Source organism: Ascaphus truei, chromosome 2, assembly GCF_040206685.1.
Source record: "Ascaphus truei isolate aAscTru1 chromosome 2, aAscTru1.hap1, whole genome shotgun sequence".
Taxonomy (NCBI): Eukaryota; Metazoa; Chordata; class Amphibia; order Anura; family Ascaphidae; genus Ascaphus; species Ascaphus truei.
In genome coordinates this window covers 112,975,751-113,003,234 of record NC_134484.1, presented here as the reverse complement: position 1 = coordinate 113,003,234, position 27,484 = coordinate 112,975,751, and the positions used below count along the sequence as shown (strand labels likewise).

Sequence of the window (27,484 nt, the reverse complement as noted above, 5' to 3'; positions counted from 1 at the left end):
AAGCATACGTTCTGTCGGGTTTTTGGAACACGGACTGCAGTTGTGCACTCATGTCGGGACTCTCAGGACAATAGAACACGAGACACTGCGCATTTAGTTTTAATATGAAAAGCCTAAATTGATACATTATTGTAACTTCTTCCTTCAGTCCCAAGGCCAATTTACAATGGACCACTGTGGTATTTTTAAAAAAAACCTGCAAGTCGACACATTACTGAAGCGCATGCGCATTACAATTCATGAATATCTGGCGGATACGCGAAGAATTTCAACCAATTAAATCCGAACCATTAACTATAAACACATCAACCGCGCATCAACCGCGCATCAACCGCGGGTGTGAATGCAACATGAATGCGGTATAAATGCGGTTGGAATGCGGCATGAACGTGGTGAAGTGCGGTGAAGTACGTGGCATTCGGGAAAAAATCCCGGAAAAATTCGGAGATGTTGGAGAATAAAAGGGGCCACGGCTGTACATTAGTACAATTATGGGTGTTTGTACCTTTACAGTGTATGTACCAACCACATACAATGGGATCAGGTCGGGAGGGAAAGAGTTCATTGCATTTACCCTTGCATAGCCCCCTCACTCTACCCCAACGGGTCTGACAAGTAATGGCAGCGAGAAAGGGTCGCGCCGGTCATGAGGATCGCCCCATTGACCGCAATGGCGGAGGAGAAAGCCGTGTGGCTTTAAAACGGCTAAGTCCAAAAGTGTATAAAGTGAAAACCCATATCTCCGGTTCTGTAAGTACCAGAGGGCTGGGATTTGGTCAGCATGTAGTCACTGCTCCGGCATGACTGCATGGCAATTTCCAGCCCTCTCCAATCAACCGGACAGAGTATGGGCCACTCTGAAAACCGTGATTTCGCCATTGACTTCAATAGCGGAGTAGTTCCATTGAATCCTATGGCCGAGCCAGCCCTATTGATTCCAATGGAGAAGTGAAATGGAGTGATTTCTTTTAGGCTATAGCGGAGAATCCTGTACTAAAGTTAATAGGTGATTTTAACTTGGTTTTGTTATCTCCGGTTCTGGGGGCCGTGGAAGGCTGAAATGTAGCCACTATGGCGAGTGTCCTGCGGCATGAGGACCTAGCATTTTTCAGCCCACTCAGACCCACAGAACGGATTATTTTAATATGTGTATAATATTAAAATGTTACTCTTCATCCCTGATATTTCTAAGCCCGCGAAAGCCACTGGCCCAGAAGGAATATTAATTGCCACAGGGCATCAGGATGTTTGAGGGAGACCCATGTATGAAAGGCTCACCGCCGTTGATTAAGAGTTCTAGGACAAAGAAGAGCAGGATATGGGTACTTGTGTGAAGTGTTGTAAATCACACTTTTAGACAAAGGGTTTCCTGGCCAGATCCCCTTCTGGCAGACTAGGAGCCGCCAATCTTTTGGGAGTGGGCCTATGAAAATGGCCCCCTGATTAGAATAATGCCCAAACCTGTGGGCAGGTATTACCTCACTTCCCACGTGAGCTGGCAAGGGGTAATTGGGTGTGGGTAATTGGGTGTAGGTAATTGGTAACCAATACCTGACACCCAATGTTAAGGGATAGGGCTTAAATCCTATATAACTGATTGTAAGCTCTATGCCCGGTGTCTTCGTTTGTATCCTGTATTGTGAATGAATTGCCAATCCCAGATCCTGATAGCTTCATTGCCCAAAACCCTAAGTAAGTGTATATATCTTGTGTGTTATTTGTATATTCTGTGTGTTCACCTTTTTCAATGAATAAACTTTCTTTATTATATCTTAGTCGCATTTGATTCAACCCAGTGATTTTTGTGTTATATTATAACCCTGCACAAGCTCCCGTGACACCTCCCCTTTCCAATCAGCTAGCATACCTGCCAGCTAGGGTGTGGTTCTTTTGGTGTGCTAAAGTGAGAGAGTGTTTTAACCTCTTGTATAGTCCCTCACACATACATATACAATATTTCCTAATAATGGACACAATTATCAATTGTGGCCATAGGTAAGATATTACATGTTCAGAATGTTTTCTCATTACAAATTGTTGCCATATATGGCAGGTGTCTAGATACTTGTGGATATCTGCAAAAAAATGTAAATGGCTTTAAAAATGTGCAGATTGTGGGTAATATTGGCCTTCTCTTGCCTGCCAAAAATGGACAAATACAGTATGGCACCATATTCATCAAAGAAAAAGAGCAGAATAGAAGCCGTGGGATTTTTTGGGGGTGGAGGGGGGATAGGGGGGTTATTATTTCTCAGCTTTACAGCAGAGTCTGACATGTAATTGCAGTTACTGAAATTCAGCCTGAAATTTACTGAAAAGCATAGAAACACAAGAGGGTCTCTTATCAAAGTTTCCTAGCTGTAAAATGGGGGCTGTGAATGAAACCAGATTTATTGAAGGAAAGGAATCCCATAAGAAGCAGCAGGATTCTTTCCTCCGATGTCCCTTTGATTTTACTAGATATGTAAATTATCCTGGAGGAAAGAATCTACATACTGTAGGAAGCTCATAGACTTCTTTAACTTTAAAAGATACTGTACAATACGTGTCTCAGGTACTCTGCATCAATTCTTTCCAGTTGTGTCAACAAACAAAATGTTTAATATGGATAAACAGAGTTAATGGACCCATCTTAATAGGATGTATTCATTTTAGCATGTCATGTTGCTCAATTTGTTTTAATGTGTGTTATTTGTTTACTGTAGAATGGCATTTACCTAGTGTAGCTAAGAGACTTTGTTTTCATTTTATCATATTTGAAAAAAATAATGTTTTACACAGACACTGGAGGACAGTCAATTCCTCACATGCCGAATGATGGTGCTAAAGCCTATTTGATACCAATGACTTAATTATGATCAGATATTAGGGGGAGGGGGGGGGGCTACATATAATACTGATGCAAATGCCAAACTGCTGCAAAGAACTTCACCAGATGTATCACGGAAAACAAGCTTACTAAGAAAAGAATGAGATGTTTACTTAAAAAATAAACACCAAAATGCTCATTTACGTACTATACTCAGTGACTATTGTAGTCATGCCTGGCTTGGCTAATAATCTGCCCTGCCTGGCATGTAAGTCCTGGTATCAGTGCAGGCAGTGTTAGTCTTAATTGAGCGTTTTACCCACCAGCAAGCAGCTTCCTTGAGTGACAGGGGAGGAGGCGAGCTAAGGTCTGTGTACTGCCCTATAAGGGTCTCAGACCTTGGACCTTCCCCCTCGGTACTTAAGGGGCTGCACACCAAATTTAGTCAGTTGTCTCTCCCCCTTGAGAGAGACTGGTATCACAGCAGAGGTGTTCAGGGCTCTGACGCCTTCTGTCCCCTCCCCTTGGGGAGCGGAGGTGAGTACCATACCCTTTACTCTATCAGGGAGTAAGGGAAGAGTTCGGATCGCCCTTGGTGCCCTAGGCCACAGGTGGAAGTCCAGGGACAATCCAGAGGTTGGAGGCCAGAGAGTGATTTCTGTCCAGTATATGCTGTATATCCTGCCTGTTGCAAGAATAAAGACTGTTCCAGTTAAAATATATATTCCTATCTGGTGTGCAATCTATCCGGGGGAGTAGTGTAAGTTCTCCTGCAGAGATTGCCTTCACATTCCTGGAGCCAGAATTCTCTGTAGCCAATTGCGAATATCCTCCCATATTGGGGCCACTTTGGTGCAACTCCACAGCATATGCAGCAAGTCTGCTTGTTCCCCACATTATTTCGGGCACAATGGATGGTAATCCTTAACAAACTTTGCCAATCGCATTGGGGTGAGGTACCACCGCATCAGGACTTTATATGCATTCTTCTTTAAAGTAGTGCATATAGAGCTTTTTGCCGCTGCCAGTACTATAGTGTCCCAGTATACGTCCTCTAGAGTCTCCCCTAAGTCCATCTCCCATTTATTTCTATAACTGAGTTTGATGTCGTCAGCTGTTCCAGGACAGGCCACCTCCCTGTAGATCCTAGAAGTGAGTCCCGTGGTGTCCGTCCCTCTTGAACACAGCTGCTCAAAATTTGCGCGCCTGTGGCATTTTGGAGTTTTAGTGTAAAATGCTCGTATCTGGAGGTATCGAAAAAATTCAGAGTTTGGCATCTCTTTTTCTGATTTAATTTGCTCAAAGGATTTTATGGAACTTCTGCCCTCCAAATGCAAGAGCCTCGTGGGGCCTTTCTGTTTCCAGATTGCTAAGTTTCTGCCTGGCAGGCCTGGAGCGAAATCAGGGTTCCCCACAAACGGGGTCATTAAGGTATGCCGTGTCGTGAGGGCACACCGATACCTGGTGGCCTCCCAAATTGCCAACGAACTGCTCAGCGCGGCTAGCGGCTCGCCTATGGTTTTAAATACCTGTTTTGGCAGCCAAATTAAGTCCTGTAGTGCCACAGGGGCACAGCACTCCTTTTCCAGTTCAACCCATCTTCTCAGGCTTGGGTGCATGTGCCATTGAGTAATTTGGGATAATTGGGCCGCTCTGAAATACGATATCCCGCTACACTATTTTACTGAAAGTCCTATATACTGTACGGTTAGCCACAACAGATGGTGCATGTAAAATGATGTACTAAAAAAATATATCTTCTTTCTTGAAATGTTTTTCTGTTCTCTTATCTCTGTAGTGGTTACGTATCATGTAACTCTATTTTCTACTGAAGTGTTTAACAAGAAAGATGGATTTTGTCTGTCTGTATGTTTGCATGGGAAGAATGGAGATACTGGAGACAGACAACTTACTTGGCAGAATGCACAAGAACAGAACGGAGAAGAGGTAACTTTTTCATCTAAATAATTTCCACAGTATTGCAATGATTAACTGGGCAAACATAGTAGGAATATACACACCAGTAACTATATGAAACAAAACTTCTTTATGGCTGTGTCTGGTGTCTTTTGGAGAATCTTTTATAGCAAATAAGTTACATTTTAGCTAAAACACTGAGTTCTGTAAATGTATTTGTGCTGCAATAAAGGCTGTTTACAAGAGTGGTTTAAGAGTTTAAGCTTTGTCTGCATCTACCACACCGTCCTTATAGCAGCAATATGGGTTAACTTTAAAAAAATATATATATAATTTTTTTTCTATTTCTATTACAGGATTGGTGCAGGGGGTCTCTGGAGATGAACTGTGTTGATTTCAACTCTGGGGACCGCCTATTTCCAGAGATACTTACCTCTGTTGAGGTGCCGGTATCTCTGAGGCGTTTAACCCTTTGCAGTCCAATTAATTTTCATTAAGTGCGCCAGTAGGTCTAATTTAATTTTCGTGAAAAAAAACATACAGATTTTTTTTTTGCGCGCACACACTGCGCACACACACAGCACACTGCGCACACTCACAGCACACTGCGCACACTCACAGCACACTGCGCACACTCGCAGCATACTGCGCACACTCATAGCACACTGCACACACTCACAGCACATTGCACACACTCACAGCACACTGCACACACTCATAGCACACTCACAGCACACTGCGCACACTCACAGTACACTGCGCACACTCACAGCACACTGCGCACACTCATAGCACACTGCGCACACTCATAGCACACTGCACATGCACACACTGCACGCACACTCACAGCACACTGCGCACACACACAGCACACTGCACACACTCACAGCACACTGCACACACTCACTGCACGCACTTAAGACACACTCACACCACACACACACACCACACTCACAGCCCTACCCCCCTATCTCCGGTGTCAGCTGCTGGGGCATCGTGTGGCTGCCTGCGGGGATCGGTACGGGGCTGGGGGGGGGGAGGATCGGTGCAGGGCTGGGGAAGGAGGAGGGGGCGGATTGGTGCAGGGCTGGGGGGGAATCGGTGCAGGGCTGGGTAGGCGGATCGGTGCAGGGTTGGGGGCGGCCGGATCGGTGCAGGGCTGGCGGGGCAGATCGGTGCAGGGCTGGGGGGCGGATCGGCGCAGGCTGGGGGGGCGGATCGGCGAAGGGCTGGGGGGTGATCGGCGCAGGGCTGGGGGGGGTTGATCAGGGCTGGGGGGGGGGCATTAGTGCGGCTGCTGGGAGAAGTGCAAGGGGAATGCGGGGGACGTGTGCCGCTGCCGGCGCCTCATGCCTCACTCCACATCTTCCCCCCTTCTCCCTCCTCCCGATCCAACATTGGACCACAAGTGGCAAACTATTAGTGTCAGATATATTCTGACATTGGACCGGAAAGGGTTAAAGGTCCAGGTCATGTGGGCTAATAGGAAGCAGGGACTCCTGGCGGTGAGCTGCAAGAACATTTTCAGGGTGGGATTTTGACCAGAGCATTGTGCTTCAAGGTATCCGAGAATCCGACCTGATTCCTGGCTACCTTTTTGGGGTATCCAGTAACGCTGGCACGCTGCTACATAGCCACAATCTGAAGAGACTTTCTCTGCAAAACCCACCCTGAACCTCATAGCCTAGCAATCTCTGCTTGCTGCACTCCTGGAAAGGCAAAATCACCAAAAAATCTTTGTCGCATATTTTCATACAATGCATAGCAGTACATACACAACAGCCAGGTCCAAGAGCTGACACTCTAGGACCCCACCACATGACCCAGGGGCAACCAAGAGGGCTTGACCTTTATTAGTAAGCCTGGTTACCCCTTCACCATCACAACTATCTCTGGAAGCAGGGGGTCCCCAGAGCTTAAATGAACACAGTTCAGCTTAGGAGACCCCCTGCTTCAAACCTATATATATCTTTATATATATATATAGCGCTGCCTACCCTCCCTCTCCCCCCCCCCCCCCCGGGAGATCTTGCTATTGCTACAGGTGTCATGGTGCTAAATACCTGTTAGGGTCCAGGAGATGCGGAGGGTCCGCGATGGTAAGGGGAAACAGGACAGGCTTTTGGTGATCCTTCAGGTTCTTCTTGTGGTGTCAGCGCCTCCAGGGATCGTGGAGACAGTCCCCACCATGACAGACTTTTCGCCTACCCAATAGACTGTTACTTAGGCAGGGGCATATAAAAAGGATTCTTTATTGAGGCAGCAAATGCAGATGATATTAAAAATGCATGCATCATCTTTTAGGATGGGTCCCAGACCTCTGGATGGTACTGGCCTTCTAGCAGTCTTGAGGCCTTGTGCTCTATTCAGATCTTGGGGAGGCAATCAACCCCAAGAGGAGCAGAAGGCCTGTCTCTCTCTCCCAGCCGGGAGAGACTCAGAGCTCCACTCCTCTACCCCATGAGGGGGAGAGCTGGACTGACTATAATTTGAATTGCCCCCTCCTTAGTGCAGAAGGGGAGGGGATTTGGGCTGCACCCGGATTGGGTAACTCGCAGACCACGCCTCATCTCCAATCCGGCCACTCAAGGAGGATGCATGAGGGGCGAGGGGGGGGCGGGTAACCCCACAGGATAGCCTGACACTGCCTGTAGCTACTAGGACTTACGTGACAGGAGGCAGAAAGTATAGACTGGACAAGCCATGGCTACACTTATATATATTTATTTTAAGTTAACCCATATTGCTTTTTTAATTCACTCTGTTACAAGCTTTGATAGCCAAGTGTGGTAGTTCAGAGCCAGCAAAGAATTGAGAAAAGTCAAGATTTTGATCTCCACTTAAAACAGTTGCCTTCCATTTATAAAAGAATAATTCTCTATAAATGTGACAACATTTTACGTTATGTGCAAACGCCTGAAATTGGAATCCACCATCTCTTACTGTATTTGCCCATATGCTGATGCCTGGAATTCTTAGGTCTTGGTTGGTATATGTTAACCAGCATACCAGTTCACTTTTATATTATCTGCAGACCTTACCTCCTCCCCTAAATACTCCTATTATGTACAGTATATACAGTATGTTTAATTTGTACTGTGCTGCTACAGTACAGATAAAGAAGAGGTCCTTAAAAGGCTTTGAACACAATTCAAACTGTTGCATATACTTTACTGTTGATCTATTAAAACACATTACAACTTACAACAAATTATACTTATCCAAATACAGGTTTCCTGCACATGTGGCCATATCCATAGATATTCCATACATTACAAAGCATATTATGTATTGAACATTTTTTTCTCTAAATTTTCTACAATGGTTGTATTTACTGACTTTATTTCTTAGCGTGTTTGATATTTGTGATGGGTTTAATTAAACACAATACAAAAATACGCTATGCCTTCCATGAAGATAGCATTTCACTGTGTTTGACTTGTGTGACAAAAGCATTCAATTACTTGTAACTAATGGTGGCCTTAATTAAAATGTTATGATCAAGATGTGCACGTTTCTCATAGTGTTTAGCCTTCAAAATAAATATACTTTTTTTTCACAGTCATTCACAGCTATGTTAGATGCGGTTGAGCTTGGAGAATTGCATCACACTGAAATATCAATAAGCGGCAAACATGGTAAGTTTCACCTGATTTGTATTTGAAATATGGAATAAACTGTGATTCTTTTAGTCAAGTGTATCCACACTGAGTCTATCATAATACAACAGAGTCTGTCTGTGAGAGCCATAGCTCCAAGACCATGAAACCTAGACACCTGAAACCTTGCAGTCATACTAAGGGCATCCTGGTGGATGAGCACCTGGGGGGTCCTTTTTTTATTTTTATGTAAGTGCATTAGTTCTATGAGTTTTAATCTTGTCTGTAACTGTTACATACGCCTATAATATATATATATATATATAATCTCTTACTGTGCAAACTCTGTACTGTACATGCATCTCTACTGGGTGTATGACAGACCTTCCAACAGTAATGTGGAAGGAGGTAGTTGGGCCAGGTTTGGGATGAAATATGAGGAGCTCTGTTTTTGACATGTTGAGTTTAAGTAGGCGGAGGGCCATCCAAGATTATATCGCAGAGAGACATTCACAAACTTTTGGTCTGTACAGCAGGTCTAAGGTCAGGGGTTGAGAAGTAAATTAGTGTGTAGTCAGCATAGAGGTGATATTTGAACCTAAGAGATGTGATTAGGTCACCTAGAGAGAGTGTGTACAGAGAAAAGAGGAGAGGTCCCAGGACAGAACCCTGGGGTACCCCCACAGAGAGATCGATAGAGGAGGAGGAGGTGTTAGCAGAAGAGACACTGAAAGTATGATGGGAGAGGTAAGAAGAAATACAGGATAGAGCTTTGTTATGATTACCAAGAGTATGGAGAATGTGAAGGAGGAGAGGGTGGTCCACTGTATCAAATGCTGCATAGAGATCGAGTAATATGAGCAGAGTGTAATGACCTCTATCTTTGGCAGCCTGGAGGTCATTAGTTATTTTAGTGAGGGCTGTTTCAGTGGAGTGAGCAGTGCAGAAGCCAGATTGTAGAGGGTCTAGGAGAGAATATGTGGTGAGAAAATGGAGCAGGCGAGAGAATACAAGACGTTCAAGGAGTTTAGAGGCAAAAGGCAGGAGGGAGACAGGTCGATAGTTAGAAAGACAGGTAGGGTCAAGCTTGCTGTTTTTGAGTAATGGTATGACTGTTGCATATTTGAAGGAGGAGGGAAAGGTACCAGAGTAAAGGGAGGAGTTAAAAAATCTGTGTGAGCGTAGGGGTTATAGCAGGAGCAAGAGGTTTTAGCAGATGGGAGGTAATGGAGTCAAGAGGGCAAGTGGTAGTGGGAGAAGAGGAGATCAACAGTGACACATCCTCCTCTGTGACAGAGGAAAAGGAGTCAAGGAGGGCAGGAGGAGAGTTAGGAAGCAGTGTAGGGTGGGAGAAGGAAACAGAGGGGATGTTCTGACGTGTGGATTCCACCTTTTCCTTAAAACGGCTAGCAAGGAGAGGAGTCTGCATGGGTTAGACTTGTGTGTGTTGATTAGTGAAGAAAATTAGGTTTGTTTAGCCTGAGAGAGGGCAGAGTTGAAACAGGACAGCATACATTTGTAGTGAAGGAAGTCTGCGAGAGTGTGAGATCTCCTCCAGAGGCGTTCAGAGGAATGAGTGCAGGAACACAGCATGCACGTGTGGGAATTTAGCCAGGGTCTGGGGTTAGAAGGGCAAGAACATCAGAGAGAAAGCAGGGCATGTAGATCATGAGGGGAGGACAGGGCAGAGTTGTAGTTCCTGATCAGGTTGTCAGGGTCTGGAGCAGGGCTGAGAGATTAGAGGGAGGAGTGTAAAGTGGAATCAAAAGCTGGTAGGTTAATAGTGCGCAGGTCTCTGCAGAAACAAGGGGTAGATGGAGATATTGAAGGGATGAAGCGAGAGAGAGAAAATGAGATGAGATGATGGTCAGAGAGAGGAAAGGGAGAGGTGGAGAAATCAGAGAGAGAAAAGTTTTTAGTGAAAAGCAGGTTTAGGTAGTGGCCATCCTTGTGGGTGCTGACTGCAGTCCACTGTTTGAGGCCAAATGAAGAGGTTAGAGAGAGAAAGCAGGAAGCCCAAGGGAGAGAGTTGTCTTCAATGTGGCAGTTGAAGTCCCCAAGGAGAAGAACAGGGGAGTCTGAGGAGATAAGAAAGAGAGCCAGGATTCAAAGTGAGAGAGAAAGGCAGAAGGGGGATGAGTGACGTAACTATGTATTTGTAACCATGTACTGTATCCGTCATCATAACTTTGTGTCCAGAACATACTGGAAAACGAGAGGTAACTCTCAATGTATTACTTCCTGGTAAAACATCTTATAAATAAATAAATGAGTAATTAAAATGTATCTGACAACCAAGTCAGTCAGTGGGCTGATTAAGTACCTGCTATGCAACCTTCAGGGGACAGTGCAGGAGACACACTAGCAGCTGGGGAGATGCCTGGAGGCAACAAGAGGCCCGACCAGTGCCAGCCGGCCCCCCTCGCCCCACTCCCACACCCCCCTCCTCCCCCCCGCAGCTACCAGTGAGGGAGAGAGGCAGCAGCTGGGGAGCAGCAACCTGCGGATGGAGGAGAGCCGCATGTTGCCGACCCCTGGGCTAGGCTGTGTATCGCGTGACATAAAGCACATAGCCTGGTGACAGATAAAGAGAGTCAGATAGCTATAAAGTTTAGACAGAAAGCAGGTAAAGAAAGAGAGGAGTTGACAGATGAGGAGAAAGCAAGAATGCTGGAGAAAGAGAGATGCAGAAAGAATTGGGGACATCATAAGGAAAATGATGGGAGGGAGAGAGAAAAGAACGGAGAGAGGGAGGGGGAAGAGACCCAATTAATTATTATTAATAATTTTGGTTACTGCAATCTGTGCGAAGCCGGGGTTTGACCATATACTACACAATTATAGCATCTATGTGACATGCTTAATCATACCATACTGTTTTGCAGACTTCCAACTGAATATAAGAAAGATTCATGTGGCGGAATCTTTGAGGAAGGACGTCTATATATTTGAAGTAAACAGGTAAGATAATTTTTAACCATATTCGTGCTTTTAAGCAATTATATTTAGCAAACGTTATTTTATTAAAATGTTGACAAGCGAGTTGCTTATTGATTCAGTTCAACATTAATAAAGCACAACTGGCAAAATTGATGATTAGACTGCACAGCAAATCATTTTTCTCTTAAATCTTTGGCTGCTATTATTGGTTAGATCTAAAGATGTCTTTCTGTGTAGGAAACATTTGTTAGAGTGTTCAATAAATGGGAACTTAAACGCAGATTTCAAAATGCTCAAATCTGACTGGCCGTTGCCAGCAAATGTCTTGCTCATGAAAAATAATGAGGAGAAATAGCTGTGTGTGAAAGAGTTCTTTGTGAAAAGTGTTTTTTTGTATTGTGTCCATTTTAAGATTGGTTGCATCTCATATTTATTGAAACATGTCTTTCTGGCTGATTTACTTGCATAGAGCTTTTTCAATTGGCGCTAATGAGCCGGAGATAAGAAGAGAAGTACTCCTCTCTCAAGTTATCCGTGAAGAGCACGTGGAATCCAACCATGGCAAATCATTTAAGCCAGGTCAGAAGGAAAGTGTTGAAGAAGATCTTGTAGAATATGTGGTTAAAATATACACAGGTGATGTGAGAGGAGCGGGCACGGATGCCAACGTGCATTTAGTTTTATTTGGTGATCGGGATTCATTTGGACCTGTTCAGCTTACACAACCACTGGAGCACCAAAATCCATTTGAAAGAGGAAAGGTAAGAACATAAGCTTCCAATAATAAATACAGGCATACCCCGCATTAACGTACGCAATGGGACCGGAGCATGTATGTAAAGCGAAAATGTACTTAAAGTGAAGCACTACCTTTTCCCCACTTATCGATGCATGTACTGTACTGCAATCGTCATATACGTGCATAACTGATGTAAATAACGCATGTGTAACAGGCTCTATACTCTCCCCGCGAGCGCACAGCTTCGGTACAGGTAGGGAGACGGTATTGCTGTTCAGTACGTGCTGACAGGCGCATGCGCGAGCTGCCGGTTTCCTATTGAGCGACATGTACTTACTCGCGAGTGTACTTAAAGTGAGTGTCCTTAAACTGGGGTATGCCTGTACAGTACTTGCTTTCAAGAAAACATTGATATGCTGAATACTCAGGCAAAGCTGCTACACAGTTCCATGCCTTATAAATAGAAAATAAAAAAAGAAGTATATATTAATATACTGAGCTATCTGTAGGATGGTCTGATTTTTCAACATTAGTTGAGTTGCTGTGATACGTTTATTCATTGAATGTATAGGTACTTTTGATTATATTAGCATGATGAAATATGTTCTTGGGGGTCTCGTGAAATCGCCTACACAGAATTTACCTTTGTGTATACATATTACTGTATTCGCACACTTTCATTTCATAAGACGTCCAATACCCACTTAATGTATGTGGAGTTACCCTTGATTGACATTAATAGTACCTCTTGTCATTCAATTGTAGGCATAAACCTGTTGGCGAGCTTAGGCAACATTGAAAATGAAAGTACTGTACAGTAAATACAAATAGCCTAATGTATGTCTTGCATTTCTATGTCTAAATATATGAAGCTCCATTTTTTGCTCAATGTACATTTGCTTGATATTTGGGGAGTGGCATAATTTAGGAAGGAGTTACATTAGGCACATGATGCAATAAGATGCGCCAAATACTGCACCTCTGTGCATCACTTTCCCTCCCTTCAATCTGAACCACCTTTCTAACTTCTAATACTTTGCACCAGATATAAGAAACTGCTACATTTGACAACAGTGCTCCAAAAAAAAAATGAAGTAATGTATAACAACTCCCTCTCTTCTACTGAATTTCTTAATAAATGACGCCTGCTGGCTGCTAGATATCACCTTCTCCATAAAGAAGATTAAACTTTTTTTTCCACAAATTTGCTCTATCATACAATGAGATAATATGCATAGTGATACTTTGTTTACTTTTATTAATTTAAAAAAAAAGTATATATACAATAGGGGACTGCGCTTGGGTGTGAAATGATAACAAATAATAGAGTAATTAAAAAAACAAATAAACAACCTAGTTGGATATATCAATAAAATGAACTCTTGCTGGTCTTAAAACAAAATGAATAATAAATTAAAAAGATGTAAAAAGGTGCTGTGGAAACCTATACAAAAATTGATGTTAAATAAAAACTACATGCATTGTCCTTATGAGTCCATGGAGATAGTCCAATGTACAAGGAATGAAGCACTAATCAGGATTCAGGCAGCCTTCTTGCAGGGACACAACGACCTTCCCTCTCCACCTACATAGAAAAATGAAAGAAAAAAGTGCCCGATCCTAGTGCATTACTGTGCAAAAGGTGTATTTAATATTCCAAAAAAGCTCATACATAGAACTCACAAACAACGAAGTAAAAACAGCAGTTTATGAGATAATACTCATGCTCCAAGTGTACAGCGAGAGTCCGCTCCTCTGCTCCACTGCTCTACAGCTCTGCAACTCCACCAGATCCGCTCTGTCCCTCGTGAGTCGCCGTCCAGCAGGAACTCACGACGACGGGCTCTACACGAACTCCTCCCCCAGGAACACACCAGCAGATGACCCTGGTTCCCACCGGGGGAGGTGGGGGAAGCTGGATACAGCGGAACAGCTTGTGACGGCACACGCTTGTAGTAGGAATATGCGGCAGGTCACGAGCAACACTAGGATTTCCACAGCACACCTAGCCCTACGCATTTCTTCAGACAAGCTGATGAACCCCTGATGAAATCAGCTTGTCTGAAGAAACGCGTAGGGCTAGGTGTGCTGTGGAAATTCTAATGTTGCTCGTGACCTGCCGCATATTCCTACTACAAGCGTGCGACATCACAAGCTGTTCCGCTGTATTCGGCTTCCCCCACTTCCCCCCGGTGGGAACCAGGGTCATCTGCTGGTGTCTTCCCGGGGGAAGAGTTCGTGTAGAGCCCGTCGTTGTGAATTCCTGCTGGACGGTGACTCACGAGGGACAGAGCGGACCTGGTGGAGTTGCAGAGCTGTAGAGCAGAGGAGCAGAGGAGCGGACTCTCGCTGTACACTTGGAGCATGAGTATTATCTCATAAACTGCTGTTTTTACTTCGTTGTTTGTGAGTTCTATGTATGAACTTTTTTGAAATATTAAATACACCTTTTGCACAGTAATGCACTAGGATCAGGCGCTTTTTTCTTTCTTTAAAAAAAAGTGTCTGGATGCTTTATTTTTAGACATTACAATCACACACAAAAATAGTGGTGCAAGGTTGGTGACAACTATCTTCTTTCCTTTGTGTAAACTTTCAGTAAATAAAGTAATTGTACTAAAAGTTCGATTCTAAAAGCAAACAAGGTTACATTTCATCCATACATTTGGACAGACATTTTCCATGCTGCATCTCAAAGTTTCATCAGAAATCCTATATTTTTTGCATACTAGTCAGGTTACTGAATACATACTGTATGATCAAATATGGGACCAACACAATTAAAAGCTTGTATTTGTTCTGAAAAAAATGGTGTGTTGCTGTCCAGTATACACATAAAAACGAAACAGAAATAACATGTAACACATTTTATTGCAATTACAGTGCATCTTTTCCTGATTACACTCAGGACAACTCTATAGACACTAGTATCATACTCCAGGAGATTACAAAAATGTATTACTACTGTACATTAAAAAAAACACTCAAGATATTTAAAGTTCCACAGGCAAATAGTATATGTCCACCTAACAGAAACACTGCGGATACCAGATTCTCACTACAATCCCCAGGGATCTTGCCATCTAATTAGCATCTGGCATCTTACTAAAATGTAACAGATGCGTATAGCATTAAACAAAGGACACACGCAGTGAAATAATTTGTATTGATTTTTTGTTAGTCAGGCGTTCATTCTGAACATTTTGCATCTATAATTATGTGTAATAGTTGGTGAAGATTATGTTTAATTTTATTTGCCCATTAAAAGCACCTATCCTCCTCAACGATTATTTATGCTAACATACATTAGACACATCCAGATAGAATAAAGGAAGCTAGGCTGGGGAAAATATTGTCATTTAACATTTACTTTTATATTCACTTCCAGAAATAAAATGAATTACTTTGTCTAGCAGTATTTATTATAGGCACAGGTTTTTCTTGAGGCTGGGGGGGGGGGTAAAAGAGTATGTATGAGCCTGGGGGGGGGGGTGGAGAGGAAGGAGGTATGGGCCTGGAGGGAATAAGCGCGGGAGTAGAAGGAGGTATGGCCCTGGAGGGAATAAGCATAGGCGTAGGGAGCGGGAGTAGAAGGAGGTATGGGCCTGGAGGGAATAAGCGCGGGAGTAGAAGGAGGTATGGGCCTGGAGGGAATAAGCATAGGCGTAGGGAGCGGGAGTAGAAGGAGGTATGGGCCTGGAGGGAATAAGCATGGGCGTAGGGAGCGGGAGTAGAAGGAGGTATGGGCCTGGAGGGAATAAGCATGGGCATAGAGAGCGGGAGTAGAAGGAGGTATGGGCCTGGAGGGAATAAGCGCGGGAGTAGAAGGAGGTATGGGCCTGGAGGGAATAAGCATAGGCGTAGGGAGCGGGAGGAGAAGGAGGTATGGGCCTGGAGGGAATAAGCATGTGCGTAGGGAGCGGGAGTAGAAGGAGGTATGGGCCTGGAGGGAATAAGCATAGGCGTAGGGAGCGGGAGTAGAAGGAGGTATGGGCCTGGAGGGAATAAGCATGTGCGTAGGGAGCGGGAGTAGAAGGAGGTATGGGCCTGGAGGGAATAAGCATGGGCGTAGGGAGCGGGAGTAGAAGGGGGTATGGGCCTGGAGGGAATAAGCATGGGCGTAGGGAGCGGGAGTAGAAGGAGATATGGGCCTTGAGGGAATAAGCATGTGCGTAGGGAGTGGGAGTAGAAGTAGGTATGGGCCTGGGGAAGGTGGGGCCGGAAAAGGGGGGGGAGGGTACAGGACCATGTGTCCCTCGCTGCCGAAAGTTTAGGCATGGCTGGTGGAACACACCCAGTCAGGCTATGTTGGTGGTAGAGAAGAACATCTTATGCATTCCAGTCCAGTCTTCAGGAACATATGTAACTGACATAGTAGAAAATATTTATAATTCTTGGGCTAAAGTGAACTGGTCCTGCTACCCAGAAATATGTGTCTCCTTTATACCAAAATACTATTTTTAACCTTTTACTTGAAAGTGGTAATGTGACGGCGGGGGTCCTTAACCCGTAAATGGAAGAAGAGGAGGAGTCCTCTTTTATTTCCCTATACTTCAGATCGTGTCCTGTGCTATATGAGAATGTAAAGAGAAAAAAAGCTGTATGGTGCTCAAACGAAGATCAATAGCTTATATAAGCACTTATTGAGTAAAATGAATATTCACTGTGCAAATCCTTGAAGTATCACACATAAATGTATAGACCAATTGTCAAATAATGACTACACCACTATCCACTATGAATCACATGAGAACACATGAGAATGTAGGACGTGATCAAAGCTGAAAAAAGTACTCTTTCGGCATGATGTAGCCACCACGTCATGGGACTCCTGGAGCGCCAGACCCTATGACATACAGTAGAGACTACGTCTTGGGGCACCCAAAGGGTTCATTCCATTCCACCTCTCCTTGGAACTTTGCAACAAATCTTAAAATAAACTGTCATAAATTGTCCATTAAGAAACCCATGTATAAGAGAAATAGCAATGCTAAACACGTCATCATTTAGAGCAAGGGTGTGCAAACTTTCTGTGCTGCGCCCCCCTTGCCTGCCGGCCCCTGTGCTTGCGCCCCCCTTACCTAATATCCAGCGTGAAATGATGCATAGGGTCATGTGACGTCATGTCATGTGACCCCGCGGCATCATTTGACGCCACGTCGCCGAAGATAAGGTAGGAGATGTCCGCGCGCCCCCCCCCCAGAATAATCTGGCGCGCCCCCCACTTTGCACACCCTTGATTTAGAGCATGGAAGCCTTTTTCAGGACTGGATATTGTTGGCCAGTAAGAAGCATCTAACAAGAAGCTGGCTGCACCATACTAAATATTTCTTATCCTTTTGGAATATTTGCTGAAAAACAGTGTATCTCTGGTTATGATTATGTATAGATATCCAATGTTGTAGATACATAAGTCTAAGTAAAATGATGTGGCCCATGAAGAGAAAATGGTCCATTTTCAATATGGCGAGACTCAGGCTAACACAGCGAATGATACATTGTTTACACTGGAGTGAATATAAAGTATTGTGTTGCTAACCATGCATCACACATCTTATTATATTGAAAAGGAGCCAATAAAAGATGGGGTTACAGTAAACAATATTTGAAACGGGGCTACACTAAAGGGGTTATTTATCAAAATTTCCCAGGCGCAAAATCAGGACCGAACTGCACCAGATTTAGCAAACAAGACATTCCACTTGTTTTAATTTGAAGGAAGCCCCCGAGGAACATAAGAAACGGGGCACATAACCTTGGCCAGGTGGGTCCCCTTGACAACGTTATTAGAGAAGGAAGGGGGTTTAAAAGGCCCCCTGGGTTTCCCTGTTCCTCTTCCTTTTGCCTGCAGCCCTGGTTCCCTCCCTATAAGGTATTGTTCTAGAAAACTCGACAATATGGTGGTGGAATAGGTGCTATTTCATCACAGCAAACTTTATATTTGGCTTTAATAAAGGGGGGGTTCCATTTGATCCTGGAAAATAACAGTAAGCCCGTTTTAGTAGGATGACCTAATGTATGGTGGGTTGAGGAGGCGCTCAGGACTTGGCTGTGTCGGCAGGCTCGAAGGGCAGTTTCCTCTTGGTGGTACTTACGGTGGGGAGTGTTAGCTGGGCTGGCAGACAGTTGCTAGTGTTTGAGCACGAAATCTGTAGCGTTTTGATTTTGGGCAGGCTTTGCCAGGCCATTCCCCATTACGTGGCACATGTTTATTTTATGGTCATCATTAAAGCTGTGGCCTTTCCTTCAAAAACTGGTGTTTGTATTATTATTTATGGGAAAGGGGAGTCCCGGGTCAGGCACAGTTTTTATACGTCCCAGTTTCCCAGCGAGGAGACATTGAAAAATAATCCCCTAAAGAGGTTTTTACTATAGTCTCCCGGCTGCAAAACTGGTACAAAACCAGGGGGAAATAATTGCACCAGATTTTTTAAAGGGAAAAGTCCCATTGCTTTTAGTGGGGTTCATTTTTTTTTTGATAAATACGATTCTGTTTTTGCATAATAATATGAGAGATTATAGGAATATTAACATGTCGAGGGTTGATAATCATTTTAAGGTGTAAATGTTTTAAAGTACTTTCTATTCATTGTGGCGGCATAAACATCTTGTACATCATTTTGTGATTTAGAAAGTAGAAATAAGAGAGGGATTATAATGGGACACAATACATTCTGCTTCTGGTGCCAATATGTTTCAGGTTCTTCCACTGCATTAAAAAACAACAGATTGCTGGCTGCTAAAACGTTACAGAGCCTGACCTCAAGCCCTTCTGCATCGTGTAGTCGCTCCAAGTGTGACCACATGATGCAACCAGGCTCAGCCTGCCAGAAACACAAGTGGAGGGATCTTGATACTGTACATGGCATTTTTGTAAGAATGAGAAGCTCTGGGAGTTCTGTATAACAAATAGTTGGTCAAATAAAAAGTTTATATTAAAGTTAAGGATAGGCAGATTACCAGGCTCGAAATACGAACTTCGTTAAGAGACAAAATGGAGTCAAGATCTAAGAAAGACTTATCGTCTGATAAAAAATTGTGGGCGGTGGTTTTTTAATTTTTTTATTATATATACACACACACACAAACGTACATTTTTGCGCAAAATATCAAATTTCGAGAACATTTTCCAACTTATTTTTATTTAATTTTTTTTTCCACATCAATTTACAAATTCAAAAGCTAAACCAATCAAGTTCCAGCAAAACTAAAACACAAAAACATTTTTAGAACCAAAACAGCAGTTAACATACAGTACCACCATGGTGTGTACTGCAATTGTAGCTTGAAATTAAAATTAAGTATCAAAACAAAAGAATTGTAGGTACAATTTCAGTGGTGTGGTTTATAATTATACAGGTTGACACATTTAAAGTTACAACCAAGAGCTTGGGAAGAATCTTTCAGATTGAAATTGGTCATGATGGAAAACGACCTGGTAAGTTTTATTTTTATTTTCTATCTTCATAAATCACTAAACTTCAACACATTCAGCAGCACATTGCAATGGGGGTGAAAGGCTACAACATGAAATACTAAGCCATGTGCAACACTTAGTACATCGACCCCATCATGTCTTGTGCAGTAAAACTGCTTAGTACAGACCCCAGTCGTAAAGGGCCAGCAACAGGCCAGGTTTTAAGGATATCTCTGCTTCAGCACAGGTGGATCAATCATTGGCTCAGTCGGAATGATTGAGCCACCTGTGCTGAAGCAGGGATATCCCTAATACCTGGCCTGTTGGTTGCCCTTGAGGACTGGAGTTGACCACTCCTGGTTTAGTGCATACTGTATGGCTCCAAATGTTATCACAATGCCTAATAATACAATGGATATGGAGCAGCTGAGTGTTGGAATTAACCATCAGAAGGTAGATTATTTACATCTCAGCTAGGCATAAATTAATTACATTTGTGAAGTAAGTCTGTACCAACACTAGAGTTTTCTATTGACATATTTTCTCCCTACACATGATAATATGACTTAATAGATGATCGTGCTCAGCAATTTGATTATAAGATAGGTGGCTTTTTTCTTAATTTGTAGATGTTACATACCTTCAACTAACCCCCAAATGGTTGTTACACTGCAAGCTTTTAACTATCAAGCAGGCCCGTGCTTAGGCATAGGCCTACAAGGCCAAGGCCTAGGGTGGCAAATTTCAGGGGGGCGGCAAATTTCAGGGGGCAGGGGGGTGGTATTGTGGTTACAGAGGCCCGCTCTCTCTCTTCCCCACATCAGTTAAACTGATTGCTGGGGGAGAGCGTGTGGCTTCTGTAATGGTCTCATACCTCCTTCTGCAACGTAGTAGCGTCAAATGATGCCCCAGCAACGCATTCCCGTGACAACGTGATGTCAATTGGCTTCCCATTGTCATGGAAACGTGTCGCCACGTGAGGTCGGGATGCTGCCAGGGCGACAAAAAGGCAAGTACATATGGCAGCAAAATTCTAAAACCAGCCCTACTCCCGTTACGGATCCCAGAATGCTACAGAGATGTCACTTTAAAAATCAGAAGTTAGTAGGTAGCGTGCAGTACTGTATGCTACACTAGTAAATGGTTTAAGTATAAAGCAAAGGTCGTCCTTAAATGAGGGTTTAACCTTCAGTGAATTTATCTGCAGTTGTCTAAAAACACAGAATTCTTTGCAATGTTGTAATAATTTGTGCACAGTGTCACACAAGGTGAAACTCAAATACAAAGACTGTAGCACACCCAGGACAAAAGGGTGAGCTAAGAAAGGAAATCATTTTTCCTAATAAGCTCGAAGGTGCAGATCCCTGTGGCACATCCTGCTGAGGGCAGTGAGGCGAGCAATGCTATTTACTGGGACAGAAAATGAACTGGAATCAAACAAAGCAATGCACTAAATAATTGGGAACCAGCTAATTTGTTTTTGAAGTGAGCCTATTAACCATACAGAAGGGTTACAAATATACAGAATATAAACAGGGGATGTTTAAATAGTCATAAAAAAACAAAAACTGCATTTAATAATACACGTTCAAAAATATTTGAGTGTTATACAGGCATCAAATTGTACATTATATATCTAATTCTGTCACTTTAAAACAAACAAACAAAAAAAAAATATATATATATATATATAAAAATAAACAGATGGCACACACATATGTGGTAAAAAGGTGCTTGTCCCATACAGGTAATGTATAGATAGGTTCCTTACCGAGTAGATCCAGGATCCCAAGATCACGAGGCAAGAAGGAGATAGCACACTCAAAGGTACAAAAAGCAGCGTGTATTCAGTAGAAAAACCGGCACATAAACCGTTTATGTGCCGGTTTTTCTACTGAATACACGCTGCTTTTTGTACCTTTGAGTGTGCTGTCTCCTTCTTGCCTCGTGATCTTGAGATCCTGGATCTACTCGGTAAGGAACCTATCTATATATATATATATATATATATATATATATATATATATGTATATATATATATATATATATATATATATATACTGTAAATTGTGGATTCTCTTTTCTTAATACTTGACTGGTAAGTTTAATGCTCTAATTGGCGCATGGTATCTCTATTCACCCGAACTGCACATTGTTTGAATGATTATAATATAAAATACTGCATTTGTTTTTGGTACATATATGACAGTACTAGTGAATATTTTGTCTCGCTAGAAACTAAATTAAGATGCGGCCATTCACACAGAAACAAAATGAGAAAGGGCAAGTCAGGTTATTAATCAGAATACAAATTGCCATGTCATGTACTGAGACTAGACAATCAGACTCGTCGTTGTTGGAATTTACTCCTGTTAATACTCTAAGGGGCCTATTCAGTAAACTTCGATAACTTCATTGCAACATCGAACGTGTTGGCATGTTCCTACTGAACACTATGAAATTTGTGTAAAACCGGTATTCACATTTTTTACCATTTGTTACAAAAATGACAGACCGCACGAGTATGTACTGTATTTGCTTTACAAGTGAAATTAACTTAATGTTAGATTTCGCTCCAGCAGTCTGTAAGAGCAGCGCAAAGCGAAGCTGCATCTCCCTCCACAGCTGTAATAGGCGATCTCGCTGTTTAATTCATTTATTTTTTGCACATAGTATTGACGCAGAGGGTCTCCGGAGTTGAACCACATTCATTTCAGGTCCGGGGACCCCCTACTTCCTTTGGTACAGGCCTCCATATCGGGTAGCCGGTATCTCCTACAAGTTTAAATGTCCCGAGTCATGGACCACGTGACCGGGACATTTAAACTTGCAGGAGATACGGGTACCCCATTCTGCGGTCTGTTCCCCGGAAAACAGGGGGTCCCCAGACCTGAAAGTAATGTTGGTCAGCTCCTATCCTTCAATCCTATGTAGTACAAATAAAAGAAACTCCATCTGAAGCAAATTGCAATTTCGATCCTGCCACCTTTGGTGATGATAAAAAAAGCGAGTATTTAACCGCGATTTGTATCTCGCAGCTTTGTGAATAGCAGTTACTGGCAACAACAAAAAATGGAGTTTCAGCATTGTTTTAGCTACGCATGACTTGTGCATGAGTAGCAAGAGTGCTAACACCTGTTAAAAAGCCTTTTACAAGCAAATTTGCCATGTTATCAAAGCTTTTTTGTGAATAGCTACACATGCAAAATCCCTTGTAAAGTGCATTTAAAAAGCGTTGTCACTTTTCGAAGTTTAGTGAATAGGCCCCTAAATTACTCTAGTCATTTCCACACTTTTCAGAGCTATTTGCATCTAACAGCATTTATGATTCCAACTCTGATGACCAATAAAATATATTGACACTGTATCTGTACTTGATATACAGTACTACTTAAAGCAAATGCAACATTTGGGTACACATGAAGAAAAGATCCCGTGAGGTTTTGAAAGCTCTGTACACTAAGAAAACCCTCCTGTTGGTCCATAACAACAAAAAAAAAGATCTCGGCCCATGACAAATCCACTGATAAAGGGAAAATACAACTACTAAAACTTTAGTGTGCCAACTATTTAAAAATGACAATCCTGAACAAAAACCTCCACAAAAATCCAACTATTAAAGTTATAAGAAACACTTTCAGATAGCTGCTGTAATATAAAAGCACTTCTGTATCTGCAATCTCTGGCCTTTGTTCTCCCTGTACTTTACATTGCATCATGTCTATGCTTTACCATAATGACAACCAAGATAAAAATATTTTCTTTGTGTGCAGGAAGCGGCTGGTTCTTAGAAAAGATTGAAATCCTAAATGTATCCACAAATCAAAATACATTCTTCTCTTGCAACAGGTTTGTGTTTATTTAAAAAAAAACCATTGTAGCCTTTTTGTACTGCGTCAGCCAACTGTATATGTTTAAAGAAAAGAAATATATTGTTAGAGTCATTGTATATTGAAAAGATTGCTGTATTGTTCCAGAGCTCAGGATAAAAAAAAAGTGAGACCACAAGTACAATGCCATCCTTGTGGTCCAGCGTGTGCGAAGTATGCAGGGAGTTTTAAATAAGTCACGGTACTAGTTTACCCTCCATGCAAATGTATTGCTATCTGCATGTTCCTGCTTTCAAAAGAAAATGAGAAGCTCTGATATTGTTAAACTCACTATAACAAAAGGGTATTCACTGCATACAGTAGTTACGTTTGTATTTGAGTGAATATAAAGAGGGCAATTTATCAAAGTCTGGGGCACAAGAACTAGACCAGATTTAATAGGAGAAAACTTTCTTTTTGAAACCACTGGGATAATTCAGGTGCAGTGTTTGCTCCTGGTTTGGCACCACATAGACATTTGATAAATAACCCATAATGTATTTGAATGAAGTTTTGGATCATATTTCTCTATTTATTTTCTGTTTAAGGTGGCTGGCTGAGGATGAGAATGATGGAAGCACGGTGATACAGCTGTACTCATAACTAACAAATACTTGATTGCCATGTCTTTTGATTGGGCCATTCTAATGCAGTGGAACATGGGCTAGATCAGGAGTGGGCAATTATTTTGTCTGGCCTACACAGCCAGCCAATTTACAAGCGTTGGTAAGCTTTGGGGGCCACACACGTTTTGTAGGTCCTCACCAGCTTCTCCCCACCTCTCCGCTCCTCACTAACTTCTCCCCCACATGCTCCTGTCCTCACCAGCTTATCCCCACATGCTTCCCTCCTCACCATCTTCTCCCCCACATGCTCCCTTGCTCACACGCTCCCCTCTCTAGCTTCTCCCCAATTGTTTCCCTCCTCACCTGCTTCTCCCCCACATGTTATCCTCCTCACCAGCTTCTTACCCCCCCCCCCACATGCTCCCCTCCTCACCAGCTTCTCACCCCACATGGGACTGGTGGAAACATCAACTCACCTTCAATAGAATAGAAAACTATATTAGAAACACATAGTACACTTGAGATATATGAATATTCATAAAGATATACTGTATATAACATCCAAGAAAGATGTCGGAAGGTGCGTTGATCCGAGACGGAGCAACGGTGGGTACACTAGCACCAGGCTCTGTTACAGGCTCTTCTATTTTTCAGTTTTGTGAGTGCAAAATGTAAAGTGTTTTGGATGTATTCAACTTTATTACACTATATACTAGTACCACTGTTTAATTTCAAAGGAATGCGAGTGGGCTCATCACCCCCTTTTTTTTAGATTTTTTAAATAGAGGATCTCTGCACCATATTTGTTTTATTCTTTTTTCATATATCGCACTGTAACCCCGGGGAGGGTGCGCTCCTGATTCGAGATCCATTATCCAAATAAGGCTGATTGGACACTCTCTGAGGGGCAGCACATACAGCTTGTTTGTTCTTTTCAATCGTGTTACATATATGGTTGTTTATTAGCACTTTTGTATTATCTGAGGATTAGTCACATCTACACTCTTTTTCACATCTGGGATGTGCTTCCATGCCATCAAAAGCCCTCCAAATCCCCCCCCCCCCAAATCCTCCCCTCTTCTCCCCAATAACAGGGTAAAACTTTCTTTGGAGAACATTAGGCCACAGCTACAGTATATGTAAATCGAAAGCATAACATTACAACTACTTTTAACAAGATACAGTACATGCTTGCCAGATTTACTAATGATAAAAATGTCAATAGCTGTATCAGCCCCATGGCAAAACTGAGACATGACATTAATACAGCTCAAGTCAGCCACACTGGTCAAGAATGCCGTTAAACCCTTAAATATGAAATATGTACCATATACATAGCATTAGTCAGGGCGGCAAACAGAAATCTGTAGGGACCCAGGACAAACATTTTAAGCAGGCCCCTCCTGTGTCGGCGGTATTCCGAGCCGCCACCATCCCCCCATTTCACACCTCATGAGCCCCCTCTCTTTCCCCCCCCTCTTCCCATGTATTTCTCACCCTTCTGTCTCGCCCCCTCACTCTCCCGCCTTGCATGTATTTCTCTCCTCTGCGTCTCACTCTTACTCCCTCTTTTCCTCATTCACCCCCTCTCTCCTCTCCCTCCGTAAATTACCCCACGCTCACTCATTCCCTCCCCTCTCACACAATTCCCCCCACAAGATATATATACCAAAAAACTTCCCACCCCCAATGCAAAAAACTTCCCACCCCCAAATACATACAAAAAATCCCCACCCCCCAAATATTTACAACTTCCCCCACCTACTCAAATGCATACAAAAAATCCACCTACCAAATACATATAAAAAAAAACAATACATATAACACACACACACACACACACAAGTATATACACACACACACACACACACACAAGTATATACACACACACACACCATATAAAAAAACAACCCTCCCCAATAATATAAAAAATACCCCAACCCATATAAAAATTCCCCCAAGCCCCCAATACATATAAAAATACCCCCAAGCCTCCCAATACATATAACAATACCCCTAAGCCCCCCAATACATATAAAATACCACAAGCCCCCCAAAACATATAAAAATCCCCCCAATCCCCCCAATACATATAAAAATTCAGACTTACCTTGGGTCAGGCCAGGCCCGGTGCCTGCGAGTGTCTGCTGGTTGGGTGGGCCAGAGCCCCATCACGCGCCAGCAGTGGAAGCTCAGCGGTGTGGGGCAGAAAAAGGAAGAGGCTTATAGGCAGCTGAGAGTTGGGGCCCGGCCGCGACCGGCAGCAGGGCCTGGCCAGAGGTCGGGGGAAATATGCGTAGCCGGCCGGCTGGGCCCCCCCAGCCAGCGGGCCCGGGTAGTAGTGCATAGTATATACTGCATAACTAGATATTCAATCATCGGTGTGAAGTACTATGGCGCTATATAAATAAAGACATACATACTGTACATACATCTTCACCTACACCCCCTCTGGTATTGGGTGAAGCATTTGTTGTTTCATCCAGTACCACCAGTCTCGATTTGTACATGAGAAAAACTGGAAAGCTCCCATTTATAATCATTTATATGACTTTCTATTTAATTTCCTTAATTAAATTCAATTACCTGTACTTGCTATTTGTTATGTAAGAGCTCAGGCTAAAGACTATTTAATTCAAGGCAAGGCAATCTCTCTGCATGCAGTAAATTTCTATGTGTTTGGAATGTTTAAAACATTATCAGCGTCATCCATCAAGGTCCCCATGGGATCAAAACCAGGTGCAAAAATCCTATGCCAGATTTATCAAACTAGAAGATCTCATTGCTTTCAATAAAACATTTCCTGCAATAAATCTGGCGCAGTGTTTTTTGCCACCGTTTGCAGCTGGGAGACTTTGATCCCCTAAATGAGCACAATAGGCTACACCAGGGGTAGCCAACTCCAGTCCTTAAGAGCCACCAACTGGTCAGGTTTTCAGGATATCCCTGCTTCATTCAGCACAGGTAATGCAGACTTTGACTGAGCCACCTGTGCTGAAGCAGGGATATCCTGAAAACCTGATCTGCTGGTTGCTCTTGAGGACTGGAATTTACTACCCCTGGGATAAACAGCTCCCGGTTACAAAAGTGGGGTAAAAATGGACCAAGAAGACCTGCACAAAAGGTATTGATGCAAAAAGTCCTATTGTATCCGATGGGGCATACTTCTTTTATTAATCAGGTCAAGTTTTATTTGCTCCAGCTTTGACCCACTTTTGTCACCAAGAGACTTTGATACATATAACGATTTAACTAAGATTGCAGATTTTCTTTGGTGAATCAGTGAAAACAGTTGTTTGTTCAACTACTCTCATACAGTATATATTATTTACCTGCTAACACAATCAAGTGTCAACAATAAATGCATTTTTAGACTTCTATTCATCGTCTTGTGGTTTCATGTTTTGATTTTTGCAATAAAAATAATAGCTTCATTCATTTTAGAGATTTATTTTCTCCCAAAACACCATATAGATTGTAGGTGCTATTTATCAAAATTGATACCAAATTTAAGCGCAATAATGTGAATTGGTTTTACATTTTATATTACTAAATATAAATTATTAGTTTAACCTTAATTTAAATAAATAGCCATGCTATGAAAATGATACATTTTGCTAACCTACAT

At 42.7% G+C, this 27,484-nt stretch overlaps 1 protein-coding gene across 3 annotated transcripts in view; it reads left to right on the top strand.

The window, feature by feature from the left end:
* RP1 (RP1 axonemal microtubule associated) overlaps positions 1–27,234 on the top strand; it is a 452,067-nt gene extending 424,833 nt beyond the window's left edge. For all 3 annotated transcript variants that reach the window (XM_075584311.1, XM_075584310.1, XM_075584309.1), the window contains 7 exons: positions 4,608–4,756; positions 8,289–8,364; positions 11,211–11,286; positions 11,735–12,026; positions 19,364–19,442; positions 23,195–23,270; positions 23,839–27,234. In XM_075584311.1, the coding sequence (XP_075440426.1) occupies positions 4,608–4,756; positions 8,289–8,364; positions 11,211–11,286; positions 11,735–12,026; positions 19,364–19,442; positions 23,195–23,270; positions 23,839–23,893 (803 nt within the window). In that variant the 3' untranslated portion in view covers positions 23,894–27,234. The remainder of the gene's footprint in view (positions 1–4,607; positions 4,757–8,288; positions 8,365–11,210; positions 11,287–11,734; positions 12,027–19,363; positions 19,443–23,194; positions 23,271–23,838) is intronic.
* The last annotated feature ends 250 nt before the right edge of the window (positions 27,235–27,484 follow it).